General features: G+C 43.5%; 1 protein-coding gene across 1 annotated transcript in view; it reads left to right on the top strand.

Moving 5' to 3' along the window:
* The window catches only part of LOC116982023 (all-trans-retinol 13,14-reductase-like), a 43,478-nt gene extending 30,282 nt beyond the window's left edge, over positions 1 to 13,196 (top strand). The window contains exons 6-11 of the mRNA XM_033035296.1: positions 2,417 to 2,536; positions 3,104 to 3,242; positions 4,491 to 4,600; positions 8,116 to 8,282; positions 9,492 to 9,651; positions 12,984 to 13,196. Of these exons, the coding sequence (XP_032891187.1) occupies positions 2,417 to 2,536; positions 3,104 to 3,242; positions 4,491 to 4,600; positions 8,116 to 8,282; positions 9,492 to 9,651; positions 12,984 to 13,129 (842 nt within the window). The 3' untranslated portion in view covers positions 13,130 to 13,196. The remainder of the gene's footprint in view (positions 1 to 2,416; positions 2,537 to 3,103; positions 3,243 to 4,490; positions 4,601 to 8,115; positions 8,283 to 9,491; positions 9,652 to 12,983) is intronic.
* The last annotated feature ends 7,626 nt before the right edge of the window (positions 13,197 to 20,822 follow it).

Genomic DNA, 20,822 nt, shown 5'->3' with positions numbered 1-20,822 from the left:
TGTAAATATATCAAATATATCACTCCAAAATTTATTCAACTTTGTACATCCTACAAATGAATGTGTTAAATTAGCGTTTTGAAACAAACATTTATCGCATCTGGGAGAGACGTTTGGATAAAATTTATTCAACCTCGTTTTTGAATAATATAGTCTATGTAATAATTTGAATTGAATTAAATTATGTCTTGTATTAATAGAACAGTTATGTGTATTCATCAAATACTTTTCCCATCTATCCTTCGAGATCTTTATCATTAGCTCATGTTCCCAATCTTCTCTTAGTGCTTCTGTTGAGGGTGATTCTCTATCTAATATATTATTATAAAAGTATGAAATTAATTTTTGTGAATCAGCCTTAATATTCATTGCTTCTTCTAAAGGGTCTAAAAATATAGTTTGAAATCTATGTATATATTTCTTCATAAAGTCACATACCTGTATATATTTAAAATATTGATTATCCTTCAATTTAAATTTTAATTTTAATTGTTGAAATGATAACAGTTTACCCAATTCATACATATCCCCTACTTTCCTAATCCCCAGTCTATCCCATTGTTGATATGTGTTGTCGATGAGAGAAGGTTTGAATGCGGGGTTGTTCAATAGTGGGGTTAGTACTGATAAATTATTTAATTTCAAAGATACTTTTATTTGTTTCCAAATTCTTATTATATTGTGAATAATTGGGTTCTTCTTGTATATTATACTATTCCATTTTATCGGTGAGAGCAGGATCGTTCCTATATCGTGCGGATAGCACTCCTCTTTCTCCATTCTTATCCACTCCAACTGCTGAGTGGAACTATCCAGCCAGTACATGATGTTCTTAATATGCACTGCCCAGTAGTAATACATAAAGTTAGGTAATGATAAACCCCCAACTTCTTTAGATTTGCACAAATGCTTTAGTTGAATTCTATGTGTTCTGTAATCCCATATAAAATTAGTAACAGTGGAATCTAGTTTTTTGAAAAAATATTTTGGAATATATATTGGGATCGCTTGAAACAAATATATTAATTGTGGTAAGAAAGTCATTTTTATAGCGTTGATTCTACCTATCAATGAGAGCGGAAGTGTTTTCCAAAATTTAATCATATCATTCAGTTTATTTAATAGTGGTATAAAATTGGCACTAAATAATGATTTGTGTCTTCTTGTAATTTGAATACCCAGATACTTGAATTTTTCTGTTGCAATTTTGAAGGGGAATTTTAGTAAGTGTCTCGAATCCTGTGGTTTTAAAGACATCATTTCGCTTTTATCCCAATTTATTCTATATCCTGAAAAAGAGCCGAATTCCTCAATTAGTGTTAATAAGGTGGGTATACTCGTTTGTGTATTACACTGCTGTAATTTCTACATGATGAAACAACAATGTATAAAAATGGCCTTTATTAAAATCTGATAATGTGCACTTTAACCACATGTGATTTTTTTCTATTACAAATCTCAAATTGGGGAGTACAGAGGCAAATAAATAAATGATGGGTCTTTATCCCAAACATTATGGTGGGCACTGTATATCGTTGAATCCACCAGTGACGTTTAAAGCTCCCATAAACATATGGAAAGGGTTGAGCACATGATACATGCTGTTATAATAATGGAGCATGATGGATTAGGCTGTTTAACTCGTACTCTCACTCCAGATGCCTTTCCATGTGAACGGAAGCATTATTTTACGCAGAGGGGACAAATACTGTTTTGCATCTCGACTTTCCTGCAGAGGATTTAATGTTGCTCAATGCTGAAATTATCAATCATATGCAGAACACCATCTTTATGCCTCTCAAATTGGCTGTTGATGGGTTTCAATAAAAGAAAAGACACCAGGTCTCCAAAAATATGGTACAATGTCAAATAGATTTAGCTGGCAATGCTTTCCACAGACTAGGAAAACATAAATGAAAAGTGAAGCATTCACTGCAAATGTTCACATCAGATTAAATGGATACAGTGGATAGAATTATTTTCCCATAATCCAATTCATACCCTGTTAATGGACTCCCATTTACAATGTTGTCAGTCTGATGGTGGGTCCTGACCTGAAATGTTGCCTGTCCATTTACCTCCACAGATGCTACCTGACCCATTGAGTTCCTCCACCACTTTGTGTGTTACAATGTTGGCAGGTCAGGTGTTTCAAATTTCCCAGAAAATCCCCATGCCAATGTATTCTCATGCACACCACATACCAACAAACTTACAAACTCTTTGTGTTCTTGCCAACAAGATTACTGCATGACTAATTTTGGTCAAGGATTTAAGTTGTACAAGGTTAAAAGTTGCAGTTCTCCGTTCAGTTGGCTTCAGCAGCCCTCTAAGATTTATTTTTATGGGAAGTGAGATTAACTGCATTAATATTTTGACGCTAGTTTGGTTTTACTATCAACATATATCATTGTAGGTGTGACTGTCAAAAAAGGGCAAGAGAAAATAAATATTTATGCCCCCTCGGTGATCTCTGATGCCGGAATTTACAACACTTATGAATGTCTTTTACCAAAGGAAATCCAAGCCAAACCCGGTGAGACGATAATCTGCTGTATTGCGCTGTGGCCAATAGATCTTAGTGTAACAGCATCAATTTTCTTTAACTGGAATATCAATACAATGTAGCTCTCCAGCACTTGATTGATAAACAGCTGATCTTAGTAGATTTTCTGTTAAAAGCAAAAGCCTCTTTATACATTCACTTATAGACAGGTTATTAATGAAGACTACAACAGGTTCCTTGGAGTGACGGAGGCTAAAGGGTGATCATGTAATGGTGTATAAAAATCATGAGGGGAATTGATAAGGTAAATGCACAGTCTTTTACACAGGGTAGAGGAATTAAGAACCAGTGGATATAGGTTTAAGGAGAGAAGGGAAAGATTTAATGGGAAACTGAATGGCAATGTTTTCACTCGGTGGGTGATTTGTCTATGGAATAAGCTGCCAGTAGAAGTAGTTGAGGCAAATACAATAATAACATTTAAAAGACACTTGGACGGGAACATGGATAGGAAAAGTTTAGAGGTATATAGCAGGTTCCACTCAAGAAAATTCAGGTCATGGATACTGATCGGTGATCTTATTTCTTCCTATGCAGACATCCAGTCACAGCTTAGCATGGTGCGTCATAGCATGGGATCGTTCCTTGTGTTCGTCGGTCTCAAAGGTACAAAAGAAGAGTTAGGGTTGAGAGCAACCAATTATTGGATTTATCAAAACAACAACATGGATGAGCTGTAAGTCACTGCAATATTCATCTACATCAGTCCCACTGCCGTTAATTGAGCATTGGGCAAGGATAAGGGGAAGTGATGGTGGGGGTGTTCAAGTCATTCTGATCAGTTTAGTTTAGTTTAGAGATACAATGTGGAAACAGGCCTACCGAGTCCTCTCCAACCAGCGATTCCTACACTAGTACTATCCTACACACTAGGGACAACTTACAATTTTTTAAACCAAATCCAAATTAACCTACAAACCTGTGCATGTTTGGAGTGTGGGAGGAAACCAAAGCACCCGGAGAAAACTCACATGGTCACAGGGAGAATCTGCAAACTCCTGACAGACAACATCCGTAGTCAGGATCGAACCCGGGTCTCCGGCGCTGTAAGGCAGAACCTCTATCACTGCGCCACCAAGCCGCCCTTATACTCAAAGCTAATCAGTGACCAAATACATAATTCCACAGTTTCCCAATAGTTATGGTGAGACAATGATTATTGTGTACATTTCATTGGAAATTAAGGGCTGTGAGGGAGAGAAGTATATTATTGTCAATCTAAGGTGGACAAAAATGCTGGAGAAACTCAGCGGGTGAGGCAGCATCTATGGAGTGAAGGAATAGGTGACGTTTCGGGTCGAGACCCTTTTTCAGTCTGAAGAAGGGTCTCGACCTGAAACCTCACCTATTCCTTCGCTCCATAGATGCTGCCTCACTCGCTGAGTTTCTCCAGCATTTTTGTCTACCTTCGATTTTTCCAGCATCTGCAGTTCTTTCTTAAACTTATGGCCAATCTAGATTTTATGGAATTAACAAATTGGTATGGGTATTTTAATTATTGTAAGTGTAATTTGCATTTAAACTTAAAAAGACAAGTTTATATGCTTTTCAAACTCTCTGTTGATATTATATGTTGAGACATACCCCAAAAGACTTGCAGCTGTAATTGCAGCGAAAGGTGGTTCTACAAAGTATTGACTCAGGGGGGCTGAATACTTTTGCACGCCACACTTTTCAGTTTTTGATTTGTTAAAAAATTTGAAGACCATGTATCATTTTTCTTCCACTTCACAATTATGCACCACTTTGTGTTGGTCTATCACATAAAATCCCAATAAAATGCATTTACGTTTGTGGTTGTAACGAGTACTATCTTTACATGTTCAGTTGTGCTGTTGCTAGTAAGAATGTCATTGATCTATCTGGGACATATGACAATAAAACACCCTAGACTCTAAAAGTTTCAATTATTTTACTGTTTCAGAATGTGTCACACCATGCCTGCAAGCAAGGAGGAGTTTGTCAAAACTATTCCGATGTTATTTGTTACTTTTCCATCAGCCAAGGATATCACCTGGAAGGAACGATACCCAGGTAATTACCATCGAAGTGCGCTGAAAAAGATGGGCAGACAAACTGGGCATGGGATCCTTGAAATAATTATTAAGCATTCAACAGATGCGTTCGTGTATGTGTTCCACTCACTTTTTCAGTCAAATTTAAATTCTTGTATATTTCTATATTGCAAATAGATATCTAGTCTCCCAGAGCATCTCGTCTGTCTTAGTGTAATTTACTATGCTTACACTCTTCTGTTTGAGTATGAATGTGCTTATGTATAATAAGATTTTCCTGAATTGTGTGCAAAAGATAATCTCCCAGCGCAAAGGTATATCTGACAGTGAGGTACCATGACACCTTTGAATGGAGACGCTGGATCTGCAGATGATGGACTCTTGAGTTTTGGAGGATCTGAAGAATCTGGAAGAAAGTGCTGTAGGTTAGGCAGCATCTGTGGAGGAATGGACAGTTGATGGTTTGGTCCAGGACCCAACTTCAGTCCCTTCTTCTAGTCAAGACCCTTCTACATTTCCCCCACAGATGCTGCCTAACCTACTGAGTTCATCTGGCACATTGTGCTTTGCTTGAGTAGCCCAGAACATAAAGACTCATATGACTCAATAAGAGCGGGGAAGGCTGTTTGGCTCTTTGAGCCTGTTCCACCATTCATGGCCTATCCTTTATCTCAACACCATATCCTCACATCAAAGCACAAAGTGCTGGAGAAACTCAAAGGGTCAGGCAGCATCTGTGGAGGGAATAGATAGACTATATTTCAGGTCAGGACCCTATTCAGGCTAAAATCTCAAGTCCGACAAAGGGCAGTGAATGAAACGTCATCTGTCGATTCCCTCCACAGATACTGCCTGACCCGTTGAGTTCTTCCAGCACTTAGATTTTAGCTCAAGATTCCAGCATCTGCAGTTTCTTGAGTCATTATATTCCCGTAGTCTCTTCTAACTCCTTGATGTTCTTTTGTATCACTGTCCTTCTTGAACTAATTTAGTGACCTAGCGCCCACTGCCTTCTGCTGTCAAAAATACCACAGGTTTCACATAATTAAACTCCTAACTTGAGTCTGTGACCTCTGGTCCTCGACCTGTCCTTCCAGGGGAAACATCAAACTCTGTCAGAATTGTGTACGTTTCAATCAGATCTCCTCTCAATCTTAAACAATCTTATGAATAGACAATAGACAATAGGTGCAAGAGTAGGCTATTCGGTCTTTCAAGCCCGCACTGCCATTCACTGTGATCATGGCTGATCATCCACAATCAGTATCCCGTTCCTGCCTTCTCCCCATATCCCCTGACTCCGCTATCTTTAAGAACTCTATCTAACTCTCTCTTGAAAGCATCGAGAGAATTGGCCTCCACTGCCATCTGAGGCAGAGAATTCCACAGATTCACAACCCTCTGTGTGAAAAAGTTTTTCCTCATCTCTGTTCTAAATGGCTTACCCCTTTTCTTAAACTTAGCTCAGTCAACCCAATCTCCCCTCATCTGAATGTCCTCCCATCCTTGTCTTGCCCCGCCCTTTCCCCGCACCCCTTTCTCCCCACCTATTCATCAGTCAGAAGAAAGATTCCGACCTGAAACATCGTCTGTCCATTTCCTATCCACAGATGCTGCCTGACCCACTGAGTTCCTCGGCACTTTGTATTTTTTGCTAATGAGCAACTATTATGTTGTGTTCACTCTCCCCTGAAGGGCTTCACACAACAAGATCATTCCTGTTCATTGCACAGAACTCCTGCTCATTGCACAGCATCCAATCTAAGATAGTCTGCTTATGAGTTGGCTTCTCAATTGACTGGTGTGAAATGAAAACATTGTGGCGAGATTCCAGGTATTATTCCCAATTGCCAAGTGCACCCATGATTGCCAATAGTACTTAATATTGTTTTTGTTCGATGCACACCCATTCAATGTTTGGAATCCCATGGGCACTTCCCACTAATGGTTAATGTTTGCTGTCTCTTGGTGCTTCTTAGCTCTGGTTCCACACTGGTCCGACATTCAGATTTTCCGAGTCTGTTTCCTTGCTCACCATTGCACTGATTTCATCCATAGCAAGCACTTTCCCCCGTTTTCCTTTTCCTTTAATATTGGTCTTCCTAAATATCAACTCTCCTTCGATATTCAACTCCCAACCTTATCCACTAGAACTGTGCCTTTGCATAATAATTATGTCATATCCATATTTACATGTGTGTGGCTGCTAATTTGTTGATTCTATTTCAAAGGTGCCGTACTGAAACCACAGCATTTGTAATAAAATAAAGGCGTATGTAGATGTCAAGAGATTGCAATTCAATGATTCAATTATAGTTATTGTTACATGTACCTACTGCCTACATGTACCTGTTTGTAGTTTGTTTGGTTGTTTGTTTTTTAGCACAAAGTCCGCGAGCATTGCCACTTTTCATTTCACTGCACATCCCGTATGTGTATGTGACGAATAGACTTGACTTGACTTGACTTGACGTGACTACTGTAGGTGCAGTGAAATGGTGTTTTGCATAAAGCCTGATAAAATCATATAGCAGACCTCATCTAGGCAGTACACAAGTGTTGCCACATTTTGGCGCTGACAAAGTTACAAAAGTACCCCCACCCCCCCACCCTCACCGTCCCCCCTCCCACCACCCGCAAGGTCCCCATTTGATTTTATTGCCATTGGTGACTAAACAAATTTTAATAATACTTTGTTTTAATGTACAATGGGACTATTTGTCTTGCTATCATCCTTCTCTTTATATTTTAACTCAACCAAGTTCTAAAGGAGAGTGAATGTTTCAAGGAAAAGGGACTTCCTCCCATTAACAATCCACAGTGTTGATCAAAAGATACATTCTTGATGGAATTAAGAAGCAATTTGGAGCTTAATTCATCCGCACCCAATTATTAAAAGGCAGTCTGTGGAGAAAAGGAAACATTTGTCAAAAAACATTAAAACATTTTGGTTGATCTATATTTTACAATTGAGAATATTATTACTGTGTCTGATTACAAATGCCTGTGTTAAGAAGAAAAGTTAATATCGCCTCAAATCAGGCCTGATTTGCTTCACTAATCTTTCTGCAATATGCAGAGATAAAAATGTCATCAGACATTATTGATATGTATTAAATCTTTGGTCTTTACAAGCCATCTAGAGCAGTGGGACTGGAGAATAAAGCTACATGGCGCAGTTATACGGCTATATGTGCTATACGGTGGCACAGCAGTAGAACTCACAGTGCCAGAGAACCGGGTTCGATCCTGACCTCGGATGCTGTCTGTGTGGAGTATGCACGTTCTCGCTGTGATCATGTGGGTTTCCTCCGGGTGCTCCGGTTCCCTCCTACATCCCAAAGAACTGCGGGCATGTAGGTTAATTGATCGCAGTACATTACCTTTCGCGTGTAGAAGGTGGATGTAAAAGTGGGATAACGTAGAAATAGTGTGAATGGGTGCTCGATAATTGGTGTGGGCTCGGTGGGACGGAAGGCCTGTTTCAAGGCAGTATTTCTAAACTAAACGCAAACTAACATTTCTGATTATCAGGAAATTCGTGTATGACAATTCTGACCATGGCTCGCTACGAGTGGTTCGAGGAATGGAAAGATGAAAAAGTAAAGAGTCGGGGGGCGGACTACGAGACGTGGAAGATGGACATTGCCAGGAAACTATTGGACCGGGCCATAGATTTGTTTCCACAGCTGAAGGATAAGGTATCATTAAAACCGTGGTTCTTCTAGCTATTTATTTATTTGTTGCCAGTATTACTGGTCTGACCTCATTGCCCACTGAAACAAATGTCTTGCGGCAATATTCAGGGTGCTGTCAAGATGAACAAAGGAGGAGGACTGACTGAAAGTTATTGCATTCCACCACAGTGAAGAATGTTGATTACACTGTGGTGGATGTTCATGTTGTATTCTACTGTGTATTGTGCTCTTTTGATTGTATGGCTTCATGGTAAGTCAAATTCCACTGTACCTTAATTGGTGCATGTGGCAATAAATGTGAACTTGAACTTGAGTCAATCACCTCAGAGGCTCTGGGGCCAGACGTTGACCAGACCAGGTACGGGTGGCTGATTTCCCCCGTCGAAGAACACAAGTGATCAATTAACATATTGGTCTTTGGTGTGTGGGAGTACACCTATGTGGTTAAGGGGAGAACGTGCAATATAATCCCAATCAGTACTAGAGATCAGGTACAGTTTATTCCCAGCTGTTATCAGGCAACTAAATCATCCTATCAATAACTAGAGAATGGTCCTGAGCTATTATCTATCTCACTGGAAACCCTTGGACTATCTTTAATTGGACTTCACTGGATTTTATCTTGCACTAAATGTTATTCGCTTTATCATGTATCTGTTCATCTGTGGATGGCTCGATTGTGATCATGTATAGTCTTTCCGCTGACTGGTTAACATGCAACAAAAGTTTTCACTGTACCTTGGTACACGTGGCAATAAACTGAACTAAATTAAACTAAACCTGGGTCCCTGGAGCTGTGGAACTTTGCTTTACTGGGCACACCACTCTGCTGCACAAGATAGCCATAATGTGACATTATTTTACGATGTGTGTTGAAAGGAACTGCAGATGCTGATTTAAATCAAAGATAGACACAAAAAGCTAGAATAACTCAGCGGGGCAGACAGCATCTTTGGAGAAAAGGAACAGGTGATGTTTCGGGTCGAGACCGTTCTTCAGACTGAGAATCAGGGGAAAGGGAAACGAGAGAGAGAGGCGTGATCTAGAGAAATATTTGGGTTGTCTGGCAACGAAAGAAAATGCAGTAATCAATTTCTTCTCTCCAGAGATGCTGCCTGTCCCGCAGAGTTACTCCAGCTTTTTGTGTTTATCTGTCGTCATCAATTAATCAACGAGAAATTATTGTTTAAAATGTATGTGTGAAAATCCTAGATTGAATACATCAATGCGGCGACTCCTCTCAGTAATCAGTACTACCTGGCTGCACCTCGAGGGGAGATGTACGGTATCGAGCAGGACCTACATCGGTTCACTCCTGAAGTCGTCGCCTCCATCAGAGCCAAAACGCCCGTGAAGAACCTTTACCTCACTGGTAAGCATTCGGCTGAGTCTATTCCAACCAAGCAGGAATGTCGGTTAACTAGCTACTTCACTATGTTGACAGGGACAGAATCAGGTATTAATATAACAGCAAGAATGTAATTATAGGTTTGCCTCTGCATGTTGCAATTCTTCCAGTGCCAGGAATTGCCTGTAACCAGACCACAATTCTTCAACCCACATTTTCATAATTAATACATATAATTAATACATATTTTAGTCATGGAGTCATGCGGCACTGAAACAGAATCTTCAGCCCAATCTTCCATGCCGATCAACACTAGTTCCTCCTGCCCACGTCTGGGCCATATTCCTCTAAATCGTTCCCGGTCCAAATGACTTTTCAATGCTGTAACAAGGAACTGCAGGTGCTGGTTTACCAAGGAAAGACACCAAATGCTGGAGTAACTCAGCGGGTCAGGCAGCAACACTGGAGAACATGGATAGGTGACGTTTCTGGTCGGGACCCTTCTTCAGCCCGAAACGTAACCGATCTATGCTCTCCAGGGATACTGCCTGACCCGTTGAGTCACTCTACCATTTTGTGTCTTTTAAATGTTGTTATTTTACCTGCCTCAACTACCTCCTCTGGCAGCTTGTTCCATATACCCACCACCTTGGGTATATGTGTGAAAATGTTGCCTCTCAGGTTCATATTACCTCTCACCTTAACCCCGTGCCCACTAGCTTTCTGGCAGAAGATCAGATGTGACCATGTGCTTTGGCTGCTTCCCTTTATAACTTTGATCGTCACAGCTTGCACAGTATAGATCTTTTGCTGTACCTCAGGAATGGTTGTTGCACTATGAGAAAAGATAAGTGTGTCGATCGTGTCTCAAAGCTCAGTGCAAAGAAGCTGCCTGAGAGCAAGGACTGATGAAATCCTTCAGTGCCTCGTTCTATTTTTTTGCTTGTATTTCCCTTTTGATCATTCCGTTCCACACGAGCAAGACTTGGACACCCAAGGCAGAGATGGACAAAGTAAAAATTGCTCACTAATGGTCTCAGCTCTGGAAAAAAATGATTTGAGCCTGTTTGGGAAAATTTATTCTCAGCTGAAAAAAAAATGAATTTCATCAAATCAAAAAGTGAAAGGAAAGCCTTCAGATGTCGACTATCCCCAACGTTTTCTGTTTCAATTTCATAAAAGTGTTAACTTCATGGAGATTGTCAGGGAAAATGAATTTCCCAATTAATTTTTCAGTTTGGGCACTATTCAGATGACCACTGGTGTTCAACCTCACAAACATGTAACAACCAATGGCAATGCCGTGACAAATCTCTTCCACACAATCTCCATGGTTACAACACGTTTTAAGGTTTTACACGTTCTATAAAAAACTAATGCACACTCCCCTGGATATCCGGTGGCGCTGTTACTGGCTGCCTCCGCCCGCGGTCTGGTTTTTTGTTGTGTTTAGAGTGTGTTTTTATAGTTTTTTTCAGTATTTTATGTGGGGGGAAGCGGGTAGGGTAAGGGGGAAACCGTCCTTCATTCGCTTCCTGGCGAGGATGCGGCTATTATTCGAGTTGCGTACTCGCCCCCCCCCCCCCCCCCCCGCGGCCTACCAACTGGAATTACGCGACCTTTCCTGCTGGGACTAGACCAGAGCTGCAGCAGCTGCGGTGCTGCGCTCGATATATCGCGGAGCGGGCGAGGCCTTACCTGGAATCACCACTTGGAGTTCCGGAGTGTTGGGCCGCTGCTCCAACATCGCGGAGCTGTGGGTGCACAGCTCCCAACGCGGGCGGCGCTGACTTTAACATCGCGGAGTCCTGGGACCCTTTGCCGGGGGTCGCCAGCGCGAATCTCCGCCCAGCGCAGCCTGTGGACATCGGGAGCCACGGACTCCGGTGGAAGGTGGCCGATTCAGAGGTCCAGGCCGCTGAGGATGTTCTCCCGTTCAACGTCGGGGTTCCATCATTCCCGGCGAGAGGGCCTGAACATCGGGTCGCCTGTAGCGGCGACTACGGGGTGCTCGGGTGGCCCCGACCACGGGTGAACATTGGGGAACATCAGCGAGGAGGTTGACTGGACTTTGGTTCCTTCTCTCACAGTGGGAAAATTTGGTGCCGCTGTGGGGATGTTTGTGTTGTGGACTACTGTGTTCTGTGTTTTTGTTTTGTTTTGTTTTTTATTTTATTTTTTGTATGACTGTAAGGGAAAGAGAATTTTGTTGTCTCTTAACTGAAGACAGTGACAATAAATTAAATCTAATCAAATCAAATCAAAAACCATGGCAAACCATGTTTCAGGCCTTGATTCCTTTGGAGGGTGACACAGTGGCACAGGTGACAGTGCTGCTGCCTCACGGTGCCAGTGACCCGGGTTCGATCCTGAGCTCGGGTGCTCTCTCTGCAGGGTTTCCCGTTCTCTGTGTGTTTCCCCCAGGAGTCATAGTCATCCAGCACAGAAACAGGCCCTTCTGCCCAACTTGCCCATGCCAACCAAGATGCCCATCCACACTAGTCCCACCTACATGTGCTTGGCCCAGAGCCCTCTAAACCTTTTTATCTGTGTACTTGTCCAAATGTTGTTCAAATGTTGTTATAGTACCTGCCTCAACTACCTCCTTTGGCAGCTCATTCCATAAATACACCACTCTCTGTGTGAAAACGTTGCCCCTCAGGTTCCTATTCCAATTTCCCTCTCTCACCTTAAACCTATGTCCTCTGGTTCTCGAATTCCCTTTGCTGAAGAGCTGGAGGCAAGAAAGGACCAGGACCAATCTGAGCTGTCCACAAATGGCCTCAGGCAGGGCTTTGCCTGTTACGCCCATTGCTGGCTAGGGAAGGTGTAATGTCATGAGGGAAACAATGTTGAGAACTGTGGACAAAACAACATGAAGAACTGTGGAACTGGTTAAACAACTAGGCTGGTGGGGGGGGGGGGGGGGGAATGAACGTAGAAGTTACTTAAAATTAAAGAATTCAAAGTTCATACCGCTTGGTTGTAAGCTGCTCAAGTGAAATATGAGGTGCTGTTCCTCCAAATTGTCTGTGACCTCATTCTAGCCATGGAGGAGGCCCAGGACAGAGACGTCAGTATGGGAAGTAACCAGCAGATGCCATAGACCTCAACAGACCTAGAGAAAGTGTTCAACAAAATGATCACAGAGTCTCCGTTTGGTATATGAATTGGCCTCTTGAAATTCCACCTATTGTGTAGTGAATAGATGAGAAAGTGGGGTAACCTGGAAGTAGTGTGTTCGGGTGACCGATTGGCAGTGTGGACCCTGTGGGCAGAAGGGTCTGTTTCCATGATGTATCTCTCTAAATTCCAAACTGCAATCCATCCACTTATCTCGATGCATTCTCTTGCAGGTCAAGATGTCTTTTCCAATGGGATAGCAGGAGCTATGCATGGAGGACTTCTCTGTGCCTCTGCCATTCTCAGGCGAATTGTGTATGTAGATCTTATTTTTCTTAAACGGAGACTTAAGAAGAAACAACTTAAAAAAGTTGTGTGAACCTCTGACAGCAGGTTTAATCAGTGCTTCATGGCACTGTGAATAAAGGATGCTTGATTCAATTCCACCTGATTCTCAATTGATGTTTTGTTAAAATCTCTTCATTCTCAATTCTTTTGCTGCGTCCCCCCCCCCCCCCCCGCACCAGAAAAAGCCGTTGGGGAAACAGACCCAATGGGTCTGCACTTGGTCTAGTATAAATTAAAACTGTATTACGAAAAATGAATGTTAATCCATGGACCGTAGGATTTTGTTTTGAATTATTCACTTTCTGATAATGTTGAGAAAGGTCGACATTTGCAGCCCATCACTCATTGCCTCATGGAAGGTGACAATAACTGATCAGGTGTGAAACTTGGAGGACTTTTTCATAGTTTGGAGGATCATAAAACACAGATCAGTTAAAGAGGACAAGTTTTCTGCGTTGAAGAACAGTCGTGACCCAGATGGGGATTATACGAGTATCTCACATTTTTTTGAATATAGACACAAAAAGCTGGAGTAACTCAGCGGGTCAGGCAGCATCTCTGAAGAGAAGGAATAGGCGACGTTTCGGGTCAAAGGTTTCAAAGGTCTTTTATTGTCACATGTACTAATTTTTGCATGTCTTTCATCTATGGAAACATGCAAGTTCACCACTGAACCATGGTAATCCCTGGCGCATGACCAATGAACATGTGAAGTATTGCGGGAATGGAGTTCATGCATTGGCAGCATGCAGAGACTCAGTATTAGCATTTGCAGGCGAACACTCTCTTTCATACCATCCGCCCGTCCAATCAAACACCTTCTGCCCCATTGTGGAAATGTCTACCCATGACAGATTGGCAGCATCGGTCACTTCAGACCCACAGAACCAGACTGGAGAGAAGCCATCCTCAGTCCAACATAATTCCCAAGGGGGAAGGAGAAGATATTTATAGGCTGCTGTCTGGGGTAAAATGTGAGCTCAGTGCTGGAATGCAGAGGTGACATGGGATCAACTCCATGATTCAAATATAATAGTTTAACACGTTGTATAACTAATTATCCCCAGAAAACTCATGTTCATCTACGTTATGTTTATTCAATGGATTAACATTCATTTTTCGTAATACAGTTTTAATTTATACTAGACCAAGTGCAGACCCATTGGGTCTGTTTCCCCAACGGCTTTTTCGGGTGCGGGGGGGGGGGGGGGCTGCGGCATCACACTCACATTAACCACCCCCCAAACACACAGGTGGGGGGAGGGGGGGGTGAGAAGAGGGGAGGGAGGGGAGAGGAGGAGGAGGAAACGGGAGAGATTTGGGAGGGAAATGAGAGCGGGGTAGGGGATGAGAGAGGGGGATGGGGAGAGAGATGTGGGGGAGGGGGGGATGGGGAGGGAGGGGAGGAGGGAGGGAGGGGGAGAGGTGTGGGGGGGAGAGAGGGGAAAGAGTGGGGAGGGAGAGTGGAGGGGGAAGGGAGGAGAGAAGTGGAAGAGTGGAGAGGGAGGAGGAGAGGTGCAGGGGGAGTGATGGAAGAGGGACAGAGGGGTAGGGGAAGGGGGCGGGGGAGAGAGGGAAGGGGGTGGGGTAGAGAGGGAAGGGGGTGGGGTAGAGAGGGAAGGGTGGTGGGGGAGAGAGGGATGGGAGAGGGAGAGGGGTGAGGAGAGGGAGAGCTGGAGGAGAGAAGGGGGAGAGAAGTGGAAGAGTGGGGAGGGAGGGAGGGAGGGGCAGAGGGGTAGTGGGAGTGGTGAAGAGGGACGAGGGGAGTAGGGTGGAAGAAGAGGGAAGAGGGTTAGGAAAGGGGGGGGAGAGAGGGGAAGGGAGCGTGACGAGAGAGGATGTGGGGAGGCGAGAGGGGTGGGTAAGGGGAGAGACGGGAAGAGTGGGGGAGGGAGGGGTAGGGGGAGTGGTTGAAGAGGGACAGAGGGGTAGGGGAAGGGGGCGGGGGGTAGAGAGGGAAAGGGGTTGGGGGTAGAGAGGGAAGCGGGTGGGGGAGAGAGGGATGGGTTGGAGAGGGAGAGGGGTGTTGAGAGGGAAACATAGAAACATAGAAATTAAGTGCAGGAGTAGGCCATTCGGCCCTTCGAGCCTGCACCACCATTCAATATGATCATGGCTGATCATCCAACTCAGTATCCTGTACCTGCCTTCTCTCCATACCCCCTGATCCCTTTAGCCACATCTAACTCCCTCTTAAATATAGCCAATGAACTGGCCTCAACTACCTTCTGTGCCAGTGAATTCCAGTGATTCACCACTCTCTGTGTGAAAAATGTTTTTCTCATCTCGGTCCTAAAAGATTTACCCCTTATCCTTAAACTGTGACCCCTTGTTCTGGACTTCCCCAACATCTGGAACAATCTTCCTGCATCTAGCCTGTCCAACCCCTTAAGAATTTTGTAAGTTTCTATAAGATCCCCCCTCAATCTTCTAAAATCTAGCGAGTACAAGCCGAGTCTATCCAGTCTTTCTTCATATGAAAGTCCTGACATCCCATGAATCAGTCTGGTGAACCTTCTCTGTACTTCCTCTATGGCAAGAATGTCTTTGAGCATTGGGCATTGTGACATCACACGATGGAACGTTCACCAGGGGCTGGGGCTGGGGCTGGGGCTGCTTCTATGGGTGAGAAGCAGTTTATTTTTGAAATATTGGGGGGGGGGGAGAAGGATTTGATTAAAAATGTGTACTTAAACACGACGAAATGTAATGAGGAGCGGATACTTTGAAAGAAAAGTGAAATCTCTACCGAAATGGAAAAGATCTCGGCGATTCTTCGTCTGGTTTCAGAGTAGCAATGAATCAAAGGAAGAAAGGTGGCCGGCAGCCGTCCATGTAAATGGATCCATTCCGATTGGACATCTGCGAGCATTGGGCATTGTGACATCACACGATGGAACAAATCAAAAGGCAGAAAGGCAGCCGGTCGGACGGACGGCGGCAGGCACAGACTTTTAATATATAATAGATTTTAATATTCAAAATGATCTCTTGTACTTTCTCAGAGAATTTTGTAAATAGCACGACTAAGTGACTTTATAGAAAGGTTAGTCAATGACTGTTTGTGCAGTATATACTGAGCCCTTCAACTTAATTGAGTAATAACATGGTGTAATAGAATGCATCACAAGATTAGTTTCTTTTTATAATGTCCCTGCTGAAATTTATAATAGCTCTGCATTGCCACTGTCAGGACATTGTTAGTATTGCAACTGTCAGTTTTATCTTGAAAAAGGCACTAATAATAAAACTGATGTATCAAACACACAAAAAAGAAATAATTTACCTGCACTTAACTTACCTTTTAACTCGAGGTCAGCTTGAATAAATGGAGCCATGCTACTTTCTCTATTGCCCTTGAAGTAAAATTGAGGGACCAGATACAAGGAACTGCAGATGCTGGAATCTTGAGCAAAACACAAAGTGTTGGAGGAACTTAAGCAGGTCAGGCAATATCTGTGTGGGCAATGGACAAATGATGTTTTGGGTCGGGAACTTTCTTCAGACTGATGTCAGAACATGGTTGAAGAGCAGGAGAGCAGCAGGAATCATAGAGGGGGAGCAGTGAGCGTTGGGATACTTTTATTGTTGCATGTGACAAGTCACAGTGAGATGCTTCGTTTTGCATACCCAGGAATACAAAGAGTCGCAATGTGGAGGGTTAGCTACGGGGGGCTTTTCCGTACATCTGGAGTTGCATGGGTTTTCTCCGAGAACTTCTGTTTCCTCTCACACTCCAAAGACGTTTTTGCCCCAATGTCCCCCCCCCGTCTCACAGAACAGGTCAGAGAGAGGAGGAGAACATAGAAACATAGAAAATAGGTGCAGGAGTTGGCCATTCGGCCTTTCGAGCCTGCACCGCCATTCAATATGATCATGGCTGATCATCCAACTCAGTATCCTGTACCTGCCTTCTCTCCATACCCCCTGATCCCTTTAGCCATAAGGGCCACATCTAACTCCCTCTTAAATATAGCCAATGAACTGGCCTCAACTACTTTCTGTGGCAGAGAATTCCACAGATTCACCACTCTCTGTGTAAAACATCTTCAAAGTCGCCATATTTTGAGCAGATACCACAGTGTAGCAGAAAAATCGAGACAGAAGGAACTGCAGGTATGGAATCTTGAGCAAAACCCAAAGTGTTGGAGGAACTCAACAGGTCAGGCAAAATCAGTGGAGGGAATGGACAGGTAACGTTTTGGGTCAGGACCTTTCTTCAAACTGAGTCTTAAGCATGTCTGAGTGTTCAGCTCAGAACATCAATGTCCCACCATGGGACTTGGCGTTGAGTTCAGCAGTAGAACCAGGAGATCAGGCGAACCAACATCTGATCTCGACTTTGTGTCTATATTTCAACATCCAGGTACAAGAGTCATAAATGTGCAGAAGACCAAGCGGGAGTCTTAGTTTAGTTTAATTTAGAGAAACAGTGCGGAAACTGCGCTGACGTACAGACAAGCACCCCTTAGCCAGCCCTCTACGTCACGGCTCTTTGTATGCCTAGGTATGTAACACTAAGCATCTCACTGTGACTTGTTACATCTATCTATCTATCTTCTATTATCTATCTATCTATCTTCTATCTATCTATCTATTATTATATAAAACTGTGTGTGTGTGTTTGTTTGTGTGTGTGTGTGTGTGTGTGTGTGTGTGTGTGTTTGTGTGTGTGTGTGGGGTGGTGTGTGTGTGTGTGTGTGTGTGTGTGTGTGTGTGTGTGTGTGTGTGTGTGTGTGTGTGTGTGTGTGTGTGTGTGTGTGTGTTCTCTCACTAATTATATTGTTTACAGAGTACCTGTACTATCTTTACATGTTCAGTTGTGCTGTTGCTAGTAAGAATGTCATTGTTCTATCTGGGACATATGACAATAAAACACCCTAGACTCTAAAAGCCCCCAGCGCGCTCGCAGAGACCCGCAGCCATTCCAAGCCGCGCGGGGCGGTGCTGTAAGGCCCCGCTCCAGGAGCTCTTCAACCCCGCAACTCGGGCGGGAGAAGTCGCCGTTGCGGAAGCCCCGAAAAGCGGTCTCCCTCCAGGGACCCGCTGGCTCCCGGTGCCGCCCGCCAAACCCGCAGTTGCAGCCACCGAATCTCCGGGGGTCGGGTCGCAGCAGCGTCCACCACAGCTCCACCCGCTCTGGACTCGGCCAGCTCTGCGACGGTGAGGTGAGTAGTCGGCACCACAGCCCCCGGTCTTCCTGTTGGAGGCCGCTCCTCGTTGCAGCCCCAACGACAACGGAGACCCGACAAAGAAAAGGTCGGGTCTCCCGTGCAGGGAGAGATTTAAAAGTTACCCCCCCCCCCCCCCCCCCCCCCCCCCCACACCAACCCCACCCCCCCCACACACATACCCCAACAAAAATAACGAAAACTACATAAAAACATAAGACATAAAATAATAAAAACGCAGACGGACTGCAGAGGCCGCTGCTGACGAGAGTCGCGCCGCCCACCGAATGACAATAAAACACCCTAGGCTCTAAAGGTTTCAATCATTTTACTGTTTCAGAATGTGTCACACCATGCCTGCAAGCAAGGAGGAGTTTGACAAAACTATTCTGATGTTATTTGTTACTTTTCCATCAGCCAAGGATATCACCTGGAAGGAACGATACCCAGGTAATTACCATCGAAGTGCGCTGAAAAAGATGGGCAGACAAACTGGGCATGGGATCCTTGAAATAATTATTAAGCATTCAACAGACGCGTTCGTGTATGTGTTCCACTCACTTTTTCAGTCAAATTTAAATTCTTGTATATTTCTATATTGCAAATAGATATCTAGTCTCCCAGAGCATCTCGTCTGTCTTAGTGTAATTTACTATGCTTACACTCTTCTAATTGAGTGTGAATGTGCTTATGTATAATAAGATTTTCCTGAATTGTGTGCAAAAAATAATCTCCCAGCGCAAAGGTATATCTTACAGTGAGGTACCATGACACCTTTGAATGGAGACGCAAGGATCTGCAGATGATGGACTCTTGAGTTTTGGAGGATCTGAATAATCTGGAAGAAAGTGCTGGAGGTTAGGCAGCATCTGTGGAGGAATGGACAGATGATGGTTTGGGCCAGGACCCAACTTCAGTCCCTTCTTCTAGTCAAGACCCTTCTACATTTACTCCACAGATGCTGCCTAACCTACTGAGTTCATCTGGCACATTGTGCTTTGCTTGAGTATCCCAGAACATAAAGACTCATATGGTTTATAACCTTTTTATTGGCTATATTTAGGCTGCAGTAACCTTTAATGGCACAATATTGAAGGAATCTTTTGTACAAACACAAAGGTTTCATTCTAATTCCGAACTGATTTGCCCTTGCTCCTTATCCGTGGCCTTCTGCTGGAGAAGGGATGTACTGATCCAGCAGTGATGTATTTAATCACACAATATCTCCTTTTTGACTCACAAAGCTTCAGAAAAAAAGCTCAATCTAAACTCTGAATCTGTTGTGTAGTGTGTTTAATGATCAAACCACGTCTTCGGCAAAAATTTGAAGACTTATTGTCCACCAATTGGTCTTGCATGTTCCGTGGGACAATTTGAATACTGACCTCAGGTGGCCTCTTGTCTCTGGTTGTCTCTTGGATCCACCATGTACATTAATTCCCTCCAACACTACCTTCCAAGGCCATCCCAACAATACCCTTCCATTGCCACTTGAAAGAAAGATAACATTGACTCCAAGGAACCATTACTACCCTACCTGCTATCCAGATTCAGATTCACCTCCAAATTCAGGGACATTCCCAGCTATTATCATTCAACTGAACCATCCTACCAACAATTCGAGAGCAGTCCTGAACCACTATCTACCTCATTGGAGACCGTCGGAATATCTTTGATGGGACTTACTGGTCTTTATCTTGCACTCAATGTTATTCATGATATTGCCTTTATCCTGTATCTGTACACTGTGGATGGCCCAATTGTTATCATATCTTTCCGCAGACTGGTTAGCATGCAACAAAAGTTTTTCACTATACCACGTGACAATAAACTAAACTTAACTCCAAGTCGCACACCAATCCTACCAGGAAATAAATTGCTGCTCCTTCATTGCTGCAAGAATAAATCTTGAATACCTCTCCCTAAGGGTTCATCATCATCAACAGTTTAGTTTAGTTGAGAGATGGTTTAGTTGATAGCGTGGAAACAGGCCCTTCGGCCAACCATGCCCGTACCGATCAGCGATCCCCGCACATTAACACTACCCTACACACACTGGGGACAATTTACAATTTATACCAAGTCAATTAGCCTACAAAACTGTACGTCTTTGGAGTGTGGGAGGAAACCCGAAGATCTGGGAGAAAACTGCGCAGGTCACGGGGAGAACGTACAAACTCCGTACAGACATTGCCCGAAGTCAGGATCGAACCCGAGTCTCTGGTGCTGTAAGGCAGCAACTTTACCACTGCGCCACCGTGCCGCCCAAAAGTGTTTCAAAGTTTAAAGAAGCTAATTCATCACCACCTTTTCTCGGACAATTGGGAATGGACAATACTGGCCTTGCCAGCAACATCCATATCCTAAAAAAAAGGAATAAATAAAGGAAAATTAAGGGCAGAAAAAAAATCTCCAGAAACCCAGGGAACAAATCAGATAATTAATTATTTGTTAGTGTGCTTCTGATATAAAGCATCCCATGGATTTAGAGTTGCAGGTATTAGGATTACTACTCACAATAGTATCTCAAAGCCTCGTTTTAATTTACATAAT

The sequence above is a fragment of the Amblyraja radiata genome, chromosome 16 (assembly GCF_010909765.2).
Source record: "Amblyraja radiata isolate CabotCenter1 chromosome 16, sAmbRad1.1.pri, whole genome shotgun sequence".
Classification (NCBI taxonomy): Eukaryota; Metazoa; Chordata; class Chondrichthyes; order Rajiformes; family Rajidae; genus Amblyraja; species Amblyraja radiata.
The sequence above is the reverse complement of the archived record's forward strand: the minus strand, read 5'-3'. Positions and strand labels throughout refer to the sequence as shown.